Source organism: Stylophora pistillata, chromosome 1, assembly GCF_964205215.1.
Source record: "Stylophora pistillata chromosome 1, jaStyPist1.2, whole genome shotgun sequence".
In the NCBI taxonomy this organism is placed as follows: Eukaryota; Metazoa; Cnidaria; class Anthozoa; order Scleractinia; family Pocilloporidae; genus Stylophora; species Stylophora pistillata.
The window spans coordinates 9,159,273-9,180,503 of NC_142519.1; the positions used below are offsets into that span (position 1 = coordinate 9,159,273).

General features: G+C 37.1%; 1 protein-coding gene across 1 annotated transcript; it reads right to left on the reverse strand.

Moving 5' to 3' along the window:
* Positions 1–267: 267 nt before the first annotated feature.
* LOC111326743 (gamma-aminobutyric acid type B receptor subunit 1) lies at positions 268–20,995 on the reverse strand. Its single transcript, XM_088734571.1, has 20 exons — positions 20,867–20,995; positions 18,148–18,214; positions 17,699–17,733; positions 12,214–15,135; positions 10,032–10,362; positions 9,164–9,301; positions 8,406–8,678; positions 8,098–8,163; positions 7,549–7,743; positions 6,866–7,102; positions 6,694–6,757; positions 6,482–6,565; positions 5,932–6,086; positions 4,329–4,442; positions 3,450–3,557; positions 2,865–2,990; positions 2,431–2,527; positions 1,668–1,903; positions 1,275–1,358; positions 268–962 (listed from the first exon to the last, which is right to left on the reverse strand). Exons 5-20 carry the CDS (start codon positions 10,257–10,259, stop codon positions 903–905), a joined length of 2,265 nt encoding a protein of 754 aa, XP_088590697.1. The 5' UTR covers positions 10,260–10,362; positions 12,214–15,135; positions 17,699–17,733; positions 18,148–18,214; positions 20,867–20,995; the 3' UTR covers positions 268–902.
* Between the last annotated feature and the right edge of the window lie 236 nt (positions 20,996–21,231).

Below are 21,231 nucleotides of genomic sequence, written 5' to 3' on the forward strand. Positions count from 1 at the left end.
AACAAACATTTTTTTGTACAATTTAATTACTAGCTAAAGGTGTTAATAACGGGCCGGCCCTTTATCACCAGTTTGAATCTTTCTGCTCAATACAGCTTGCTCTTTATTTTGTTACTTTCAGAAGAATCACATCTCTCTAATCGATTATCCTTGCGTTATAGTTCGCTCCTTATTTCTAAATACGCTTGTGGGGAGAATGGAGAAAAGATTACATTAAATAATGAAGGATTGGGTTAGTCTTAGTAGGAAAGATAAGAGACGCGGATGTTGAGGAATATGACTTTATTTCCAAACATCCTAATGGACAATTGATAAATACATAATACAAAATCTGCTTTGAAAGACTGCATTGGTACTTCTACTTTACATTCCTCGTTAAGTTTAGGGTCTTTTTACAATGGAAGGGAAGCTTCCCCTTCATTTTAAGAAATAATTTGTCTTTTGCTCAGAATAGTTGATTTTTTAGTCTTCAGTAGACTTTAACAGTGGCATCTGCAAGTCCTGGGTGAATACGAACCTCTTCCAGTATTGCACTCGACTGGTTATTATCGTAGTATTCTATTCTAAAGTCGTAGTAGTCTATGAAAGTATTACCATGTCTCCAAATGAAACAAGAGATAATCAATGAAACATTTTTGTTTTGTTGGCTTGTTTCCGCTGCTTAGCGCTTTAATTTAATACAGCTTAAATTTCTTACGAGAGTTAAACAAGTGTCAGGCACCAAGACTTATCATTTCTTTTCTCCCATGCACTTCTTGAAGCAAGAGAAATTCTTAACTCAGCTCATTTTAAGAAATTTTCCAAGAAACATTTTTCACGAAGAATAGCAACTGCTATTGAGTCAAACATGATTTTTTATACTGTTCTAAGACTCTTGTTTCTCTTAACTCTCACATGATAAGTCATTCTTCTGTTTCTCTTGCGTCCTCCTCGCTTGCTTTGGAAGCATGTTTTGGTTCCACCTAAAAAGCACGACACTGTCAGTAAAAAAAAAAAGGAACTTTTCCTTTGGACCGAGGTGATCGCAATAAATGAAATGAGAAAAAAAGAAAGCAAACAATCATCTCTTGTACGGTTCGTTCATGTTATTCCACGTGCGAACAAGGTTTTGCTTCCACTAACAACATTTTTGTATCTTAGAAGCGGCACGCCATAGTATTAAAAATGCCTAAAAATAAATGCTTTCATTGTTCGTGTCTACTTTATTTACCTGAACAGAAAGAAGATTAAAGGGATTACTTTACTTTGTCTATTTTTGCTAGTTGTATTTTCACCTTTGTGGACATTTGTCCACCTTCTATGGTTAAACCGGTGGCGGTTGAAACACTGTTACCGTCTGCGGTTCTTAAAAACATTATCTGCAATAAACAAACCATATTACTTAAGTCTCAAGTTTTAAAAAATAAACGTCATTATCATGCCGGGCAATAGTACAATTTTGCCCAGCTTCGCTGAGCATCACTGTGAGCACATACAGTTGAGGCCTCGACGATTATGGAACAAATTATATTTCGCTTGTGTCACGCACTAAAGACGACACGAAAACTTACCCATAGGGATGTTTAATTTCCTATATATGTTTCTCAGTTGTGCAAATTGGCGAAAGAAGCAAACGTGTTCATCATGGCAAAACTTGAAGCTTAGTTCTCAACAATTATTAAACTAACCTTTGGAACGAAAACAAGACCCAAAGTAAATGAAGTACAGAAGATGGTAAGGAACGAGGACAACCCAAACTGGACAGTAGGTCGGTCAGCGACAACACCAAGAATAGGAATGACGAGGATACAAGGAATGATGACGTTATAGACGGACAAGCCAATCAGCTTGCTGTCATTTAAAGCGGGAATATGCACTTTGCGGGTTTCCCAAGCCAAATAGGCTCCAAATAATAACAACAGGCCTAAACAGAGAAAACAATGAGGTGAACTTCACGTTGATTAGTAAATAATTAGTACGAGTTGGTTCGCCGTATACAATGTCCTTATTTTTTGCGGTTGTCCTCTAATCTAGTGATGAGATAAATCTCAGTGAATCGGTATATTTAATAGATTAGTGATTCCATTTATGAGCAGTTGCTAACATGCCTCACATTGCGTGCTAGATGCAAATTTGCATGGGTGTTAACACTCGAATAACTTTATTTAACTTTATTTTGTCCAACTTTAGCTCCTTGAAGAAACGACAGACAATAAAATCGTCTGGTCCCGGGAAGAAAATTGTTTGGTGTGTTTACTGCGCATGACTGTAGAAGCTAATATCCTCTGAAGTGTAAAGAGGGATTTTTTGAGGATCAGTGTCTTACACTGATCATCTCCCAGACAAACACACATCACTCTCCAAATAAGCTTTGATTAACGAATCCCCAGAATCACAATGCAAGATACGTGGGGGTCTTCCGTCAACTTCTTGAGATTCTCTCATTATTACCTTTATGCACATAAATGCAAGCTAGCCAAATCGTTATGTTATCGCAGGTACACATGGTTATGTACGGTTGTATGCCAGTGTCATCTTCCAGTGATACCTGTAGGAACAATAAGAATGTTATTTGAAAAGTTTCAAGGTACTTTAGCCAAAACGAACTCTTAACATTCCACGACTTTTAGAAGATTTGTGTGCACTATTAAGTGCTATATTAGCCGGCCAAAACGTCTTTTGCCGTCTTAAATTTTCCAGGAATCGGTAAAAGAGAGTCTATCCATTCCATTCGTGCAGAAAATATATATAATAACAAAAAAACTTAGGTTTTTGGAATGGCAACGATTTTTACCATCCTGCTCACATACCTTAAGAGGTCCCTCTAGAGAGGCGAATAAAAGCTATCAAAATTTCACGAACTGATTAAAAGTTTTGCCCTTTACCTGCAACGTCAAGTTTTCCACTTTGCTTGTCACTGGGTCGACAATCTGCCACGTGACGAGAATTATGAAATCGATTAAAAGAAGAACAGCAACCATGCCAAACAACTGACGGTCCCGTATGATAACCTGACGGGAAATTATTGAGAACAAATCACTTTTGAGCATCTTTGGAAATGAAGATTTCGCTATCTTACAGTTGCATCTATCTATCCATCAATCATCTATGTATCTATCTTTCTATCCATCTGAACCTGTGGCTGACTGTTTTTCATTGTTTATTATTTATCCTACTCATCCATTTGCTTTTACGTTATTTTTCTCTCTCTGTCTGTCTTCGTAAGCTGTAAAAATCATTGCATCTATGTGCAACGTTCAAAGTTTATCGTTATTCAATCCTCGGTAGCTCAGTTGTCCTAAGGGCAATTAGGTGAAATGGCATTTGATAATCAGAAAAACAAAAAATAAACCTGGAACAAGTAAAAAGCTTGTCTTGCAAAGATAACAATAGAAATAACTAATATAAGATGCTGTCAAAACGCTAGATTAAGAGCAAACCTTAGAAGAATGTGTTCAGTACAGACTAACCCTTTTCGCAGTTTTAGTATTGAGAAATATTACATGAACTCTCCAGGTTTTGCTCAACATCGCTCCAAAGCCTAAGCTGAATCCAATCACGACAATCCATAACTCCAACTGAGGATAAAATAGTTCCGATTAATACTTTTTTATTAACTGTTTAACTCAGGTCCTAACAACCTAGACTTTGAAGTCAGCACGATCCTTTGTTCAGTGGCAATCAAACACCTTTCCCTCCCCCCCAGCCCAAATTTTGTCTTCAAACCTCTTGAGCTACAGTTTTGCCTAAAGATGCCACCCTTAGACAAAAGCTCCTCTACCGAAAAAATTATCGCCTGAACTCGATTCTTGCTGAGTGCGATTTAATCCATCCGATGAAAAGGTGCCAGAGGATAACGAACAATACAGCCATTGTCTTCAAACGGTCAAACCATAACAATAGGCAAAGTTTGATATGTCCATGAGAAAGTTCAGTCCACCATCTTTGTTTAGCTCTCCTACATCTCCCTAAGTTCAAATGATGTGAGATGGTATAGTCGATAAAATACTCCTCTTCTAGAACATTTCATTGGTGCATTACAAAAAAGTGCCTCCAGGAACTGCTTTGTTAACTGATTCCACGATAAAGATCAGGGCCCAGTTGTATAGAGTTGGATAAATCGCTGTCCACAAAATAAGTGATAGCAAAACTTAGTACGTTGTCAACCGGATAGGGATTTATTCACTGATTATGACTATCCAACCTTCGAAAAACCGTGGCTAGGTTTACAATACGAAGCTCAGATATTGTGGTCTACTGATGAAATTGTGATAAACCAAGAACTGCAATCTCCCATGGCCAAAAATCAAGACCTGGTTGATTATTTTGAGGAAGAAAAACGTATTTACCTGGCACAAATAACTTGCTTGTTCTTTGTTTAAGCCAAACAATACACCCGCCACATAGACATGTATGCAACCGACTATAATCAGGTTATTAAGATTAGGTGACGACATTTTAATGTACCTAAGGAAGGGAGAAAAATAAAGCAAAACAATTTTATCGATGACTCTTAAGTCTAGATAATGGTCCAGCTTCCTTTTTCCTGCTATATTAATTGTTGAGCCTGCTCTGTGCCACAATATCAACCTTTTACACCTTTCAAAACATCTGTATGTCTTTATTTCCCATGCCGTTCTCCCTACATTTCCAAAGGTGCTAACCAGGAGAATCTGTTTAACAATGAAGAGCTTCTTTAGTTGGTAATAATTTCTTTTAGTATATACTAAAACAGTGGATGGCGTTGAAGGCGCACTCTGATTGGCTAGTCAAACTCCGTATATCCTTTGCTATTTACCTCCGAGCAACTCGGGAAAAAATGGCGTCCCGGTTTGCATCCGTGACAAGCGAAGAAATCACTCAAATTAACGACGGTGGTGTATATTATCTCACTGTTTTAGTGTCTACTAAAACAATTATTCACCTCAGTGTCGGTGGTTAGCGGTGGATATTTACCTCGCCGCTTCGCGGCTCGGTAAATATCCACCGCTAACCACCTCCACTTCGGTGAATAGTTGTTAATTATTCTCGTGACCTTAATGTGTGGTTTAAGGTGGGGGGGGGGGGGGAGGGGGTTCTTAAGAGAAATTAGATGGCAGTCACTCTTACAGTCTCTCTTATAAACTCGGGCGTCGGGGGCGCTGGGTAAAGTTGCTTTCAGGTTTCACTAAATCTCTCATCACTTTTAAGTGCTCAATACCCCATAAAGGCACTCATTTATTCAAGGGGAAAGCCATCTCATTTCTACTGTGATCTAGCTCCTCACGGCAATATTATGGCTTGGCACTGAAAATTGTTAGCTGTATACCCTTTCTTTTTTTGTAACGTGTCTAGTTTAGGGAACTTCCTTGTAAGGCTCCCTGATTAACCATGATTTATCTACCAGGATAAAGTATCGAATAAGCACCATCTAAATGAAGTTGCATTTGCAAATATCTTCAAGAGTAGGTTGTATAAATTGTAAACACGTGGGTAATTTCTTTGGTGAAACATGACAGACAATACCAGTGAAAACCGCCTCCCGGTTAGCTCAATGGATAGAGCGCTGGACTGTTGTGCGGAAGGTCGAGGGTTCGAGCCCCGGCCAGACCTACACTCAAAGTCTTAAAATAATTGAGAAGAATATGCTACCTTTCTATAACATCAAGAAATGGTTAGATATTCTAGTCTTCTCGGATAGGGACGAATAAATGGAGGTCCCGTCTCCTGTAGGGTTAGGGGTAGGAGACGTTAATTTCCCACACACGAGATTACTGTGTGATGGATGTCCTCCCCTGGGGTGGGATGGGTGGGTTGGTTGGAGCTTAAACCTCGTAGGGGACCGATGTCCTATTGTTTCTGCTCCTGTACTTGGTACAAATCCTCAAATAAATAAATAGATAAATAAATAAATGTATTTTTTTAAGCTGACCTGGGAATCTACTCATCTAAAAAAAAAAAACTATGAGACAGGTACCTGATATTTTGGTTGTATACATTGAATATGAGGAATCCGATGGCCATCAGAACTCCGAGAATTGATACAACGATAACAAACCACAACACCCCTGAATCAACTCCTTCCAGCTTTTCTTTTATTCTTAGACCATCGACGGGGACTTTGCCACCTTAACATGCCAAAAAAAAAAGGAATATATTTTAATCACTCTGATGAGAAAGAGGGGCACGGCATATCTGGATCGGAAGGTAAGGTTTTTGTACATCCATCTATCAAACTAGATAATGACACATATAATCACGTGATCGTAGTGTGTCACCTCTCTTCCTTCGCTAAGATAAAAGATAGAAATGTTGTTTTCTCTGTAGATGATGTATTAAGAAAGGTCTTAGCGCGGATGACACTTTGCATTTTCAATACCATTTTTCTCCTTGAAGAACTAATTAAAGTTTTGAGTTCAATGAAAAAGATTCTCAAGAAGAAAACACTTAGTTTTAGTTAGAAAGGTAACAAGGGGCCAAGCAATGGGCTCCTGGGGAAATGCATGTGTAAAATGAATTTTACCGTCCCACAAGTAATTACTATTGTTATCCTCTTCATAAGTGTCATTTTCCATGTCGTAGAAAGCAACTCTGCGTTCGGTGTTTCCTACAAGACGAGACAAACTCAGCTTTTAAAAGATCAAAAGATCAGATATTAAGGAACTACCAAAGACATCTAACAGGGCGTGATAAGAGAACGGGCGTCAACATTTTTGTCACAGAGTCAGTACTTGCCTTGTATTTGTCGGACCTCCAGTTTTGTTATACGGTCATGATTGCTGTCGAACTTCACCTGACCCTACAAATAAATTGAAGATTTGAGATCCGATAATATATAGAGAGGCTTTTCCTTCAAAACAGCAACCACACATTGTTAACATAGCCATCGAGATTGAGTGCAACTTACTGTCATTCCAGCGAATGACATTCTCTTCATTATGTCGACAAAGACTTTGCTCACGTTAGGAAGGCTGTAGTTGAATTCATTCAGTTTGAAGTTCTGTTTTTCCAAGACATCAATCGATGCGTTGAGAGTCAGTGCGCATGCCCAGGCCGCGTCGTATCCATAAGAAGCAAACGTATTTTCTGAATATCCCGAGTTGCTGAGGCGTTGTAGATAATCAGCGTAGAGTTCTTGGGGCGTCTGGGAAAATTGACAAAAAATGACTGCACGAGGAGATATCTAGTTAATTTGCTTTAACACAAAACCTCATACTCGTTAATCATGATAATTTTCAACCACTACTACAAACACCTAGATAAGCTGTTCAGTAAAATCTCGAGGGTTCAACGAAATAAACTTAGTTTAAACTCTATGTGAGGTTTCTGTTCAGATCAAAAAGTTCAAATAGAGACTTCTCGTTAAAGAATTATTTTAACGTGGGTAGGAGTAAAGTCTTGGTCATATAACTGAACAATGAAAAAATTTAAAGTTATAAGAAGGTCAAAGCTTTCCTCTGGTTTGGAAGATTTGTCGTCAACTGATCAGTGTACATATTCTAAAAAAACGTGAAATAATCGCCTGTTTCTGGGGTTCCCTCAACTGAAAGAGTGAGAGGCGACGATTTGACTATGTCTTATGTTAGATACCTTTCCAAATTTTGTTGGTCCCGAGAGAGGACTGAGTTTTATTTCTCCAGTTCCGATGTTGTTACTTAGGCCTTTTCGTACTTCCTCCGGAGTACAATCCACAAGAGGACTTTGTATTTTCCACCAATTGTCCTGATTTCGACCAGAGATCAAAATCCACACATATTTCGGTCCATACATACCTTGCTTAAAGGCCTGTAGATTGTAATTCAGACGCAGAAAATAGTTCAAGATTTACGCGTGAAACGGTTATCAATGTTTGACAAGTTTAATGTAATTACGTTGTAATAGTCGTATTTTGTGTTTCAGCGTTAAGGTATGCGTGAACATTTTATAATCTTGCAACTAGACCTTAATTCTGTTACACAGAGTCTGTCAGACCCTCCAGTTCATTTTAAGTTTGCCATTCTTTTCTTTTTCAGTCATTCATGATCACTCGTTCATCATGGCATGCCTCCCTTCTGGCTACATCGTAAATGAAAGTATGGGTTCTTTCCATACTGGCGATCGTTTAATTGGTGATAACATTTTCTTACTTTAAGCCCTTACCTCACAAAATGTGACATAATGCTGATCTGGATAGAAAAACGCAAAGATGATACGGACATCTTTCTTCTGAGGATGCAAAACAACAGTTGTGTAAACTTGATGCTATAACCCGCTGAGGAATTGAAAGTCGACAAAAATAACCTCACTTACATAAAATTACCAAGATTATCAGAGTGAATTTCTTTATCGTCTTCAATAAATCGATATGATATTCATTCCAAAGGGACCATGGGAATAAAGGGTTCATTGTTTGATCGCCGAGCAGTGAAGTGACTTGTGAAAACAGAACGAAACTTTCGATAGTTTACCTTCAGGTTCTCTATGGCGAACTTTGGATGATCTTTGTAACTCTCGTAGGCAAGGACGGTTAGATTAGCAGCGCTCAGCAAATCAACTAGAGAGTTACTGATTCCCGTGAAAACGTCGTTGTTTTGTTGTAGGATGGCAACTTTCTTCCAGTTGAATCGTCTGAGAATCGCAATTCGCCCCAGATTGGAGAACGTCTCTGAGGGGTTGATTCGAAAGTAAAGGGGAAACACGTCTTTTGACGATAGTAACGGGGAAGAATTTGAGAAGCCAATCTAAGGAAGAATAAAATTTAAATAAAGCTTCTGCTTTTTTTCTCAGTTTTGTTTGTTTCTTGTTCATTATGTGTTTTTTGAATCACCTTTTATTTATTTTACGTTCTTTATTGAAGACAGGAATCGTTATGGATAGTTTCACTAGTCTTATAGATTTTTGTATTCTTAACGAAAGGTTTATTTAGAAAGAAAAAACCCTACGTTGTGTCGATTTACTTTCATTTGAAAACAATTCCGAGGAAAAAAGGTTTCTTTCCAAGTTAAGTTCTCAACAGGTTTGTACTCTTATATCGCTAATTGCAAGTTGTAAAATATTCGTCAAAAACCTGTTAATTAATGAAAACCAGTTAGAGAGCATGATTTATTGTTCCGATAACGAGCTGTCGTAATCTTTCATTCAATGATCTTTATTTTTCCCCAGCGCCATTAAAAATGTCAGTCATGTGGTTAATCCTGATCTTAACATTGCAGATGTGAGCACTTACCTGTACAATGTTCCAGTAGTGAATGGCCTCCGCCACTGGCATTGCAGCTTTAGAGCATCCAGGGCCTAGAAACATGATTTTGGGTTTCCCAGATGATATGTACTCCAAAGTTCTGCGGACAGCCTCGCCAACATTGCACTGAGTGTTACGTTCAAAATATTCAAAGTCCAAATCAATGCTGAAATTAATCTGATCTACCCCTAAATCGATTATGGAAGTTAAAAGTGTCATTTCATGATCAATTACTAGTGAACCTTAATTAATATGACAAACTCATTGATTTAAAGATTCTTCAAATCCCTTGCTTTTCCGGACGTTGGTTGTTCAAGTAGAGTGTTAAACTGACTAAACGAACTTTCCTAGACTGAAATTGAATTTTTCGAAGTGATCGCGAAAATAGGCACTTTTGCGTTGCAGTGCCGATCAAAATTATAAACAAGAATGACCTTGGCACGTAGAAATGTTCGTTGATGCCTAATTGCAAATGGTTACGCAAACATCAAGTGAAGTTTCAGTCCAAGCTGTGCTAACAATACTTGTGTAGGTGTTGGGACATGAATACATGAACTGTTTCCTTGGGTGCCACGAACATCTCGAAATGTGTAAACGAACTGCTTATTCTTGTGCATACATTATTTTTATACCTTACTCTCAGAGGAACAAAGTGGAAAAAGTTTCTTCCATAAATTTAAAGGTTACTTCACTACATCGGATTATTACAATAATTTGTGAACTGTTTTAAGGATTCAGATTGCGAAACAGAGGCTCATTCAGAGAAAAAAACCTATCATTATTAACAAAGGATTTGAATTTAAAAAGCTTCTTATGGTTTCTCTGAATGAAGTTGTCTCCTTTAAAGTCTACCAACCTCAGAATCCTTGATCAAAAGTTTTAGGTGATAATCCTTAAGAACCTCGTTGTTGTTGTTTATTTCGTCGATAGCCATCTGAACGGCGGGAATGATTCCTGCCGAGTTCCATCCACCGCGACTTGTGTCGATACCAAACAGTCCTCCGATGTAAAGTGTTTCTTTAGCTTTACATTGTGAAAAGATTAGGGGTAGAAGCAAAAAAAACCCGAGTCTCTTCCTGGCCATTACAGTTGGTCTCGACTTAAGAAACGACGCGTTTTTCTTGTAGACTGTCGAGAGATTTATGAATGCTTTCTTCCAATCAAAACGTGATTTTAGTTTACACCGCCTGCGTGGTTAAAAGACAACACATATTGATTAATTAAACATTCATTTTATGAGTAAATAACTGAACAATTCTCACCAGTGCTCGTTAGGCAAACGTATGCATGTGCGCCGGATAGGTTTGTCGACGATATTTCATCAACACAATAAAATCGTCTTTTGGAAAGCTCCCAAAAGTATAAAATATGTTTAATCCACACTATCATTTGGTATGGATTATAATAGTTTCATCTTCCAATGAATTGAAACAGTAAACACTTTTTCGGCGCTAAACCAGGAAAGAATGCTACGCAAATTTTTATAAGTTACAGTAGATGAAGGATCTCATGGCCATTTGAAAAATACGTTTCGAGAAGCGAAGATGTCATGCTTATGTATCTCCCTGGATTAAGTGGAAAGTGGAAGCTGTCTATATATTACTCCTTTAGGTCTTTTAATTAACGCCATGTCGATAAATAAAAAGTATACCCTCTCATTTTTAATTATAGATCCCTGTTTGTTTCCTGTTTTATATCAAATCACGTATGCTCAGCCCCCTTCGTTTTTGCGGAAGAGGTCGTCGCATGATGGCCAACAGGAAACTGACTATGCTAATACACCGAATGCAAATATGGCGTCCAATTTGAATTGCCATTGTTCTGGACTGACTAGCCTCGTCTTCACGTGGAAACACAAAAGGATTATTACATGTGTGAGAGGCTACTCATTCCAGAACAATGGCAATTCAAATTGGACTCCATATTTGCATTCGGTGTATAATATAGAATTTTCTAGACGAGACAGAAAGACCTTGTCAATACATTCGATACTAATATTACTTAATCATCAGTAATGGTTTTTGCGAAATTGAAAGCTATTCTCAATAGTATCACGAATTTTCTATCAACAAGTACACAAATATGCATGTTCACACATTTTAAATTTTGAATCATGGTTAAAATTTCAACCCCACACATGTCGAAAAAGTCGTGGAAATATCGGTAGGCAATATCCAGTTAAGAGCTGGAAAATCAAAAATAACCTGATTTTAGCGGCTGCCATGCTCCTTGGCACTTGCTTTACGTGCACGGAAAGGGAAATGATATTTTTTCGAAGAGTTTTTTCAACTGGAAAAAATTTATACTTGAAATAATATGGAAGCTGTAAAATGCGTTCTGTTTGTCCATGAATTTAAGTACGAGCTGTTAAGAAGTTTCTACGACGGCATACAGAGTCAAAACGTTGAGTTTAGTCATTGATGTGATTTGCTGTGTCACATCGTAGTTCCCACAGTTATGTATTTATGTATTTACGAATATTTATACAGGGTAGCCCAGTTTAGCAGATAGCTAGTTTAAATGGGGCCCTGTGAACACCCACCCATCCCACCGCAGGGGAGGACATCCACCACACAGTAGTTCTCGTGAGTGGGAAATTAAAGGTTTAGACAAAACAAAACAGATAAATTATTTATAATCAGACCCAAGTGCATCTAAGGCTAGCCGGCTTTCATAAAAGCAGAGATCATTAAGGTGAATTATGGAGTTCGCCTGGTTTTATTCTAACGATCTTACTGGGTATCTTTTGTAATGACAGCCAATCAGTTCTGCACGAAAAAACGGATTTACATCATATTTGCGCAGTGCAAATCTGGGCAAATTTGGTGCAAACATATATAGCAAATACAGAGCAATGGTGGTAAATGCCACATTTGCTCATACATTTGGTACCCGGTGCAAATGTATGGGCAAATGTGGCATTTACCACCCTCGCTTTATATTTGCTATATGTTTGCACCAAATTTTTTTAGATTTGCACTGAGCAAATATGGTGAAAATCCATTTTTTCGTGCAGCGGCCGCATTTGCATGACTCACCTGCGCTCCAAGACTCCTCTAATGGAAATTGGCGTTGCTTTATAAAGTTAGGATTGACGCGGGTAAAATTGTGTGATTCTTGAGTTATGGCAGTAGTAGTTTTGTTATCAATGGAGTATTTAAAGTAGAACATCAGACGCTGTGAAATATATACCCGAGTTGCTAAAAGAGAAAGTTATTATCGAAGTCAAAGCACAATCAAGATCAAAAGCACTTAAAGTGTCTATAGCCCTCTCAATATTATATCAAACTCTGAGCAGAAAATTGATTATTTGCTTTGCTACAATTTTCAGAGTTTATGAATATTAATTTCCGATCACAAACAGGTTTCTTGGGATAAGGCGGTGTGGAAATCCGAATTTTACCACCCGTTTCCTTTCACGTACAGTTTATAACTTCACAAAAACGTTCGTGTCATGTACGCTTTCTCATAAGGGATCAAAATACTCCCACAGGAAACGTTTTAATATTGCTTAAGCGGGAAAATGATTCGTGAGTCCTTGCCTCTTATCAACTGCGTCAAAAATGGGTTGTTGTGACTGTTCCGGAGGGCTGAAATAAACTCGTTTATGGTCGAAAATAAGTGGAAAAAAAAAGTGGTGGTATAGGCTGTTTGAATGCGAAAATTCTGATGACGTCATAAGCATATCATGTAGCCATAACCATCATTGACTTTCTGTAGAATGAAATAGTTGTTGTTTTTCCTTCTTCTCCTTTCCGTATAATCTTCTCCGCCCGATTTCTTTGTTCTACCAATTACAAACAACTTTATGGAAAGATTGTGCTCAAAGCTTTCTTTCTGGGAGACTCTAGTAGTTACTTACGATGCATCTCTTTCAGCCCAAGAGCGTACCGGGTACCCAAACAAGATGTAGACTTGTCGGAGGGAGTAATGGAAAAACTTTCAAGGAAACATTTATGTAAAGTTTTAATGCTTTTCCATGACCACTAATGCGTTAATTAATAAATAGACATCACAACAACTCGGGCATCGAATCGAGTATCGTTTCAGCCAATGGTGAGTAAACCCAAGGGCTCAGCCAAAAAAAGATGTATTGCCGAAGGCTTCTAAATTTGCTACACTCGTAAGAGTTTGCTTTCTTCAAAAATGCCTGTAGATAAATTATACCTCATGTATTTTGAAAGGTTCATCATTAGTGTTATCGGAAAAAAGAGTTATCTATCTAATTTGGAAGCTTTTACCCACCGAATATTATATTTTTAAAAATAATATCCTACCTTTCGTTCCGATTTAAACTTTTGATTGACAGCCTAAATCTTCTTTGCTAATTTAATAGGTTTGTTTGATGGCGTTGGGAGACCAACGAGGTGTTTGAAAAAAGGTAAAAATTCTAATTTCTCCCATGGAGTACCGCACCGAAAACGTCATGTACTTATTTGCAACTTATAAATTATTGAATTTCATTCTAGAAATTTAGGTGTAGAAGATGTGATGAAATTCAAAGTCAAACAAAAAAAAAGCAGACTTGAACACAAATTTGAGGAAAGTGTATAATGAGGGACAGATGTTTTTGATGTCATCTCTTAGAGAAAAGCGATCCGCGTTTACGTCAGAAAAACATATTTTCGCAAATAATATATATTGATGACAGCTCTGTTTCAACCTTTAAAAATATTGCTTTCTTATATAGTCAATCTGAAACGCAATGCAATTAAGCTTTTAAAGGAGTCTTTAGAAGAAGAACCTTGTCGAATTCTCTTCATTCTTTAAACGTGGCAGGTCAGGCTTTAAAATGTAAAAAGAACGTCAGCTTGCATGGTTATTTTTCGTATTTGGACGTAATCTGGAAATTAGTTGACTCTATAGTTGTGCGACGTTACCTTAGATTGCCAATTTTACCAGGCCATCATAGAAAATGAATTCCTGAATTTAACGATCGCTAGTTTATACGTATACTAGACCAGAAAACTTACCTTTATAAACCCCAATTTTAAACCAAAAAATCCAACGAGTATAAATGAAATATTGGGGATTGAAAGCACGCATGCACTTTGTCTGCTGGTTCTACTTCTCCCTGCTCCTCGTTTGGTCGTACTTTTACTCAGTTTGTTTCTCCTAGCATTGTTCGGTTGCTGCTGTTTGCGTTGCCCGGTTGACATATAGGCATCTCAGGTGAGGTGTAAAATTAAAGCTTTCACGTTATGAAATATTAGTTCGGATAAGATAAACGCACATGCAAATAAGCGTGACGTTCATTAGATTTTATTGCTACTACCCGGACAAGTGGCTCAAATTTAATAGGAAGTTTTGAGTCGAATTTCCGTTCAAGTAAATAGTCTTTGCAGAAAATTAGCGAACTCCTGTCAATCAAACAGAAACAATTGACAATGGAAACGGAAAATACAATCACTTTAATCAGAGAATAACCAGCATTTCCCATTTTACAGAGAGGTGAAGCCGTCTTTTTCGTGAATTTACGTCAAGGCAGAGTAATTGATCTGGTGTGGAAACGCTAGTAATATGAGACGAATACCGTGTACCAAATACATCAATCAGATGTTTGAGGTCTACAAAGCCTGGTAATGATTTACAGGCTGGTTCTTGAATTCGGCAATCTTAATCCCTAAATTTGTTCATTATGTATTGAGGAAGGAAATCCGTTTGCTCTTAACTTAAAACTTGCTTATCGCAAAATGAAAATAACACAACGAGCGTTGTGCTTATTTACTACGTACCGGTCAATAACTGGGAACATTTAAAGTGAGGGTTGGTCATTTGCATGATAGACTAAGAAAAGAAACTTGGTTACTTTGAGCCTGCGTGCTACAAGGGTGTGAGTCGTGACCATTTGACTATATATGTTTGGTCATTAAACTATTTTTCTGGTTTCTGAGTTATTTATACGTCTTACCTAAGCCTGCCTTAAAGTGTTTGGTTTGTTTCTCAAAATTGACCAGCTCCTGCGAGTGAAATGGACAAGGTAATTAACTTGAAAACTCAGTTTTGATACATCAAAAATATTGAGAGAAGAACGATTTACAAGACAATAAACGGCTGGGCGGACCCTGATTGTCTTGTCTATTGTGTTGTCATAATTCGCATAGCTTTTACTTTTGAAGGGTGCACGTTCTATCGAGAAATTCGTGACTATTAGAAATATCTTGTATTCTAGAATATTAATGTTTCGTGTTAACCTTATTTTGTATGAGATAGTTTTAGTTGAGAGCGAAGTTTGCGCAGAAGAGAAAGCTTTTCGATGGTACGTGTTTAGCGAAGTTCGTTGAATAGAAGTTTTTCAGAGAATTTCTAAGTTCAATTCGTGATATTTATTAGAAAATTGGAAGTCTGAGAATTAAAAGTCTGAGGAAGTCTTTGTACTTATCAATGAAGCGTGCAAACTTCTGTAAATTTACTTCCACGGGTATCTCGTATTTATCATTGCTACCGCTTGTGTGTGAGCCAAATTCAAACCCCTTGTCTTTCACCCGGTGTTTATCCGAAACAATTAATCGACTGAAAGGATTTATCAATCTCCTTTCAAAAACTCACCTCAATAAGCTCATGCTTCTTGTAACACAGGATATTTACATCTTTGTTAAATTTAGTTCTTACAAAGGCAACAACTGAACCCAGTCACAAACTTAGATAAGACGAAGTAAAACAGTTATTGCACCTGCCGTTGCCATGTGCAAATAATAATAAATGGCTTGTTCCCGCCTTGAAAGAGTGAAATTTGTCATAGATTCAAATGATATCTCTAAATGAATCACTATTATAAAAACAAACGCTAACGTATCAACGAGGTTTTTTTTTATATTTCTTAATTCAATAGTACCTGCCCTCGGTGGCTTAAACGTGTTTTCCATCTGTTATTTGGTAAAGGCAAAAATCCAAAAACGATAGCTAGGTGAGAGGTTGACTTAATTCATCAACAAACTGTTGATGTTTGTTGTTTGATTTATCATCTACGGGTTTATGTCGAATTAATTTGATGGCCTGCTCCCAGTTGGCTTGTTAGCTCAATTGGTAGAGCGCTGCACTAGTATCGCAGAGGTCAGTGGTTCGAATCCCGTACAGGCCTGAAATTTTTTTCAGGTCTGATTTTCACTATTGCTCAAATAGTGCTTTACTGCGAAGGATCGTTCACATATACGTCTCATAACCGCAGTTCATACATATGTTTCATACGTTTGTTGTTGTTAAACTGAATATTCCATCTCTTAGTGAATTTTCAGTCAAATATAGAGTTAAACGATAAGAATAGCGCATTTGAACGATACCCTGGCCAAAAATACCAGACAAGTCACTCTAACACTCTACAAAATGCATTAAATTTTAAATGCTTTAAAGGCTTTTCAAAGGCGAGAGCGGCAAAAGCTTGTAAATTGATAATGTCAAGCCCTTGAAGTAGGATCCTGTTATAACAAATACTTTCAATGAGTTATCCTCTGCCTAGAAACATTTTTTTTTTGCTGATATCATGCTCTAAGTAAAGGAAGTTATTTTGCTTTTTAGCTTTGTTGTTAAGCTAGTAAGCATTTAAGACCAGATGAAATCATTTTGCTTTGAAGTATATATCCGATGAAAATAATAAGTGAACATGTATTATTTTTCACTTATCTGTTATGGCCTTGTCTATCAACTGCATCCTTAAACTGTGTTAACTGACAGTTAGCAGTTGCTCTGTAGGGAAGCCGGAGGATGAACCGAAGTAAACATGGCTCTTACAAGTATCTTTAGCTTGTCCTTTTTAATATCAGCTTCTTATCTCTAATTCAGTGAATTCAAGAGGTTCTTGGTTAGAGATTGGTAGAGATGGTCCAATCAGATAGTCGGCGTGTTCGAAAGTAAATTTTACCACAATTGGCAATAATGTCGCAATCTGATTGGCCAATCTGCCGTTGTCGATAACAGTACAGACAAAGCTGCTCACGTCAACTTGTCTTAGTCACGCACTGAAAGAATCGTTTTATTTGACGTGGAAGTTGTGGTAATACAAATTGACAGTGGTTTAGCGTGTACTCACTCACGAGACAAGTTTGATTGTGAACATAAATCCGACAACGAAAAAATTACATTCTACAGTTAAACGATTTACAACTGTTTCGAGATGAATATATTTGGGTTGTTTTTAATGACCGTTTGTCTGATAAAAATGAAACCGGTTTGTCAGTTTTAGAAATTAGCTTTTTTAATTTGAGATGTAGGAAATTAGAACATTAAATTTATTCGATGGTCACCCAACAAGTATTTTCATGGAAAATTTTTTGATTTAAGTGCAGCAAAAATCTGGGCGAAGGGCAAAGATACTACCCAGCGTTTAAACCGCTTACAAAACGCTTTGTTTTTCAGACGAAGGAAAATCTTTCCGTTTCATTCATTTACGTGCGGGTTTCTTCAGTAACTCGTATACCAAATTCTCCGAATATTTTGTTCCGTAAAAAGATAGAGTCAATTTTATTCATTGAAAATGAAACCATGAAAGCAATAAAATGCAGAAATTAAAAAACACGAACAGCTCACCTTTGAAAACAGAACATAACCTCTTTCGTCAGATCCTGATGGTGTGATTAATGAAAACAAAAGACAAAGTATGAAAATGAAATGATACTTTCCCAGACAAACAAACATGAACGCAAATAGCTGGTGTAAGGACGTTTTACTTACACGGTTGGTCAGAAGAAATCATCAAAATATGAAATAAAAAAAAACCCAAGATGAAAGAAAAATTGTATCTCAAGTTGCTCATAAGATTAATCAAATAACGTACGGGATCTTCTTAGTTCAATCATCACAGAAGTGATGGGCATGTAGTTTCTCCTTACCATATCAACATACCATACAGCAATCAAAATGGTGAGGGTAAACAGACTCATCATTCAGAGGGTGTCATTTCTGTGATCAGTAAGTTTCAAAACAAAACATTTTAACGCATAACTTGTCGTTTCTTAGATGAATTTTTAGCTGCTCACCTTTGAAATCGGAAAGATGTCTGGATAGTTAGGACACCAAAATCAAGAAAATGATTTCAAATTTTTCCTGCAAATTAACCAAGAATGCAAAGAGATAGTGTAAGACTGAATGAGAAAATTGTCAGTAAAAAAAAAGGGATCATCGTAAAAACCCAAGAAGGATGGAATTACCCATAAGATATATCAACAAATACTGCATTATGTCGCATATCGTTGCTAAGAGTTTGGTGGTTTAAATTGCACTTTGTCCGCCGGATTTTTTCAAACATTCAACTTAGAATTACAGATGTGAGAAACGTGTTGGTCCTCTTTCCAATCTGAAACATATTATTCAGTCAACAAGGGGAGAGAATGCTTATCAGCTGAGGCTGTTTTTATACAACACAAAAGTTCTCTCTATTTACTAACAAGGTAACGTGATGGAACTACAAGGAAGAATTTCTGATGAGATCACGAATTCAAAGGGTTACTGAAAATGATGCAGACCTTAAATATTTTGCAATCAAATCAAAAATATATTCGAATTGGAAGGTCTGCACATACATCATCAGATTTTGTGAAATAAGAACTCTTTTATCTCCGAATCTCCTTAAATTTTAACCTGAAATAATTTTTTTACAGCGGTGAAATAATAATTGTAACTAGATATAGTTTTTCATAAGCTAGCCTTTTTAAAAATAAACGCGCTTCCTAACTCAGTATTTGAGTGATGAGACCGAAAGCCGGAAGAAAGAAAGATAAAGGCGAGAACAGACAGCTACTTTCGTTCGGTTAGAAAATATCCGTCACCTTAAAAGTCTGAGACAAGAAATGAAAAACTGCAGTTAATAATCTTTTGGTCTGAGATAACTCGACATGACTTTCCAGTTCGTCCATGAGGTGCACTGAACAACATTCTGGCGCTACTCTTTTTACATAAGAATTCGTCATTTATTCTTGAATTTGATTTCCGTTGCACCTGATTTGAGGAGGCGAAAAAGGGAAAGGACTGTAAGCTACTGTTTTCTTTATTTCTGCTGCTTTACCTTGAACAAGGAAGTGTTTCTTGTTCAATTAGTGTTCCGATCATATGAATGAGGAAGCCAGGAGTACTGAAGAAACTGAAATAACGCCGCTTTCCTTGCATGCGAAACAGAGATGAATGGCAATTAAAAGTGTAACAAAAAGCTTGATCAATGAAACAAAAAATCTTTTAAAAACCTAATACAGAATTACTTCGCTTTCCACATTCCCCGTAATTTAAGTAAAAAACATGGCATCTTTGTTCTTTTTAAACCAGAATTTCCCGTTCATGCATCTTGTGTCTGCTTTTACTCTTTCACTCTCAGACTCTGACACTTAAGAATTGATTAACGTGCAATTTCTCCCTATAATAGCCTTATATTCTTTAGCTAACAATTTTGGAGAAGAACGAAACTTATCAGCTGGACGGTGTTAAATTGACACAACATTTCATTCTCTAAAAACATTTACAGTGACTTTTATAACATTTAAAAAGGAGACTTAGTAAGATCATGGGCCTAAAGGTCTAGAGTTGAGTTAATCATATTGTTTTGGAGACAATGATGAGTTTGAGTCAAGTTTTAACGACAAATATTTGCCAAAACCTAAGATTATTTCGAGGATTAAGCCCTTTGCCTTTGAATTGTTCAGTCCGCAACATGAGAGGGAAAAGATGTTTTCCAGGCAAAACATATTTTTTTACTACTAATCTTTCACAAAAGAAGTTCGTCTTGTTTGATATTCTAGTCGTATGACTGATGAAACCGAAGCTAAGAAACTAAAATGAAACTTTCTCTGCAAAACAAAGATAAACTGATGCAAATAGTTACTGCAAGAAAGAAGTGAAAAAATAAAAAAAAAAAAATTGATGAATCGAAAAGAACAACGGATACCAAGTATAAAGATTTGTAGGAGGAAAAAAAGCCGTTTATAAACCTAAAAATCAATCGCTCTTCATCTTCCCCATAAATTAAGCGCACAAGATAGAGTTACCAAACAGAACAGATTTGCCCGCCTTGATTTAATTTGAAATTTAGCAATACTGTGTGATCTGTGTATACTTTGCGTTTGCATCGAAATTGAAAGGCCTTAAGCTACCAAGGAAGGCCATGACACAACAACATTAGTCGGAACCAAACGAATATTTTATGAGAAGAATCTCTGCTCATGTGATGAACGAGTCCTATCAAAAAATAAATTATTCAATTTCGAATGGCTGTTTTTTTACCCAATTTTTTTACGTTGGGAACACCAACAACGTTTACAGTCTTTCTGAATCTGAACATTTGTTTTGTCGAAGGTAATTGACACCACGACTGAAACACAGTAGGTACATAATGTTTAACATCTGTAAACTTCTCATGACATTTTTTAGCACCGATAAGGCATGTCTATTGGATTGAATCCATACTGGCGTTCTGAGTGTTATCCCACCGCTGGATAGGTTTGAATGAAATGAATTTGACTCAACACGGCAGAAGCACCGATTTTAATGCGCAAGAGATTTTCTCTCCTTAGGATATGAAGAAAATTGTAAAAAAAAAAGAGGGAATTTATTCCTTCTTTGGCAATTCATTTTGTGTCAGTACATGTATTATAATCAATATAGTAATGGTCTATACAAGAGCAGCTCCGATTATAAAGGCGTTGAAATATGTATTGGAAAATTGATGAGAAGTCTCATTAACACATCAGCATAATTAAATATCGCACTTACCACAACTCTAACTATGAGCACTTTGTTGCTTTGAACAGCGACGTAGCCAAACCTCGAATTAGATCAGTAGCATTTGTGATACGTCTATGGTTATAGAGGCGTGGCGAATATCAACCCACCCCAAACGGGACCGATATAGTGTATGCGTTGTGACACAAGCCGGAGAGAGGTTTGCTGGGGATTTGGCACTAGTTATCAGTGCTATATCCCGGACAGACCTTTCGGAGGGTGGCAAAGGGGGGTTTCCAATCACACATCACGCTGAATTTTTCTTTTAAGTCACGCATCAAGGAGAATTTTTTTTTATCAAACACGCGTCACGTAAAAAGAAGTAAGTACGCTAAGCTAGTACTGTAAGATTTCAA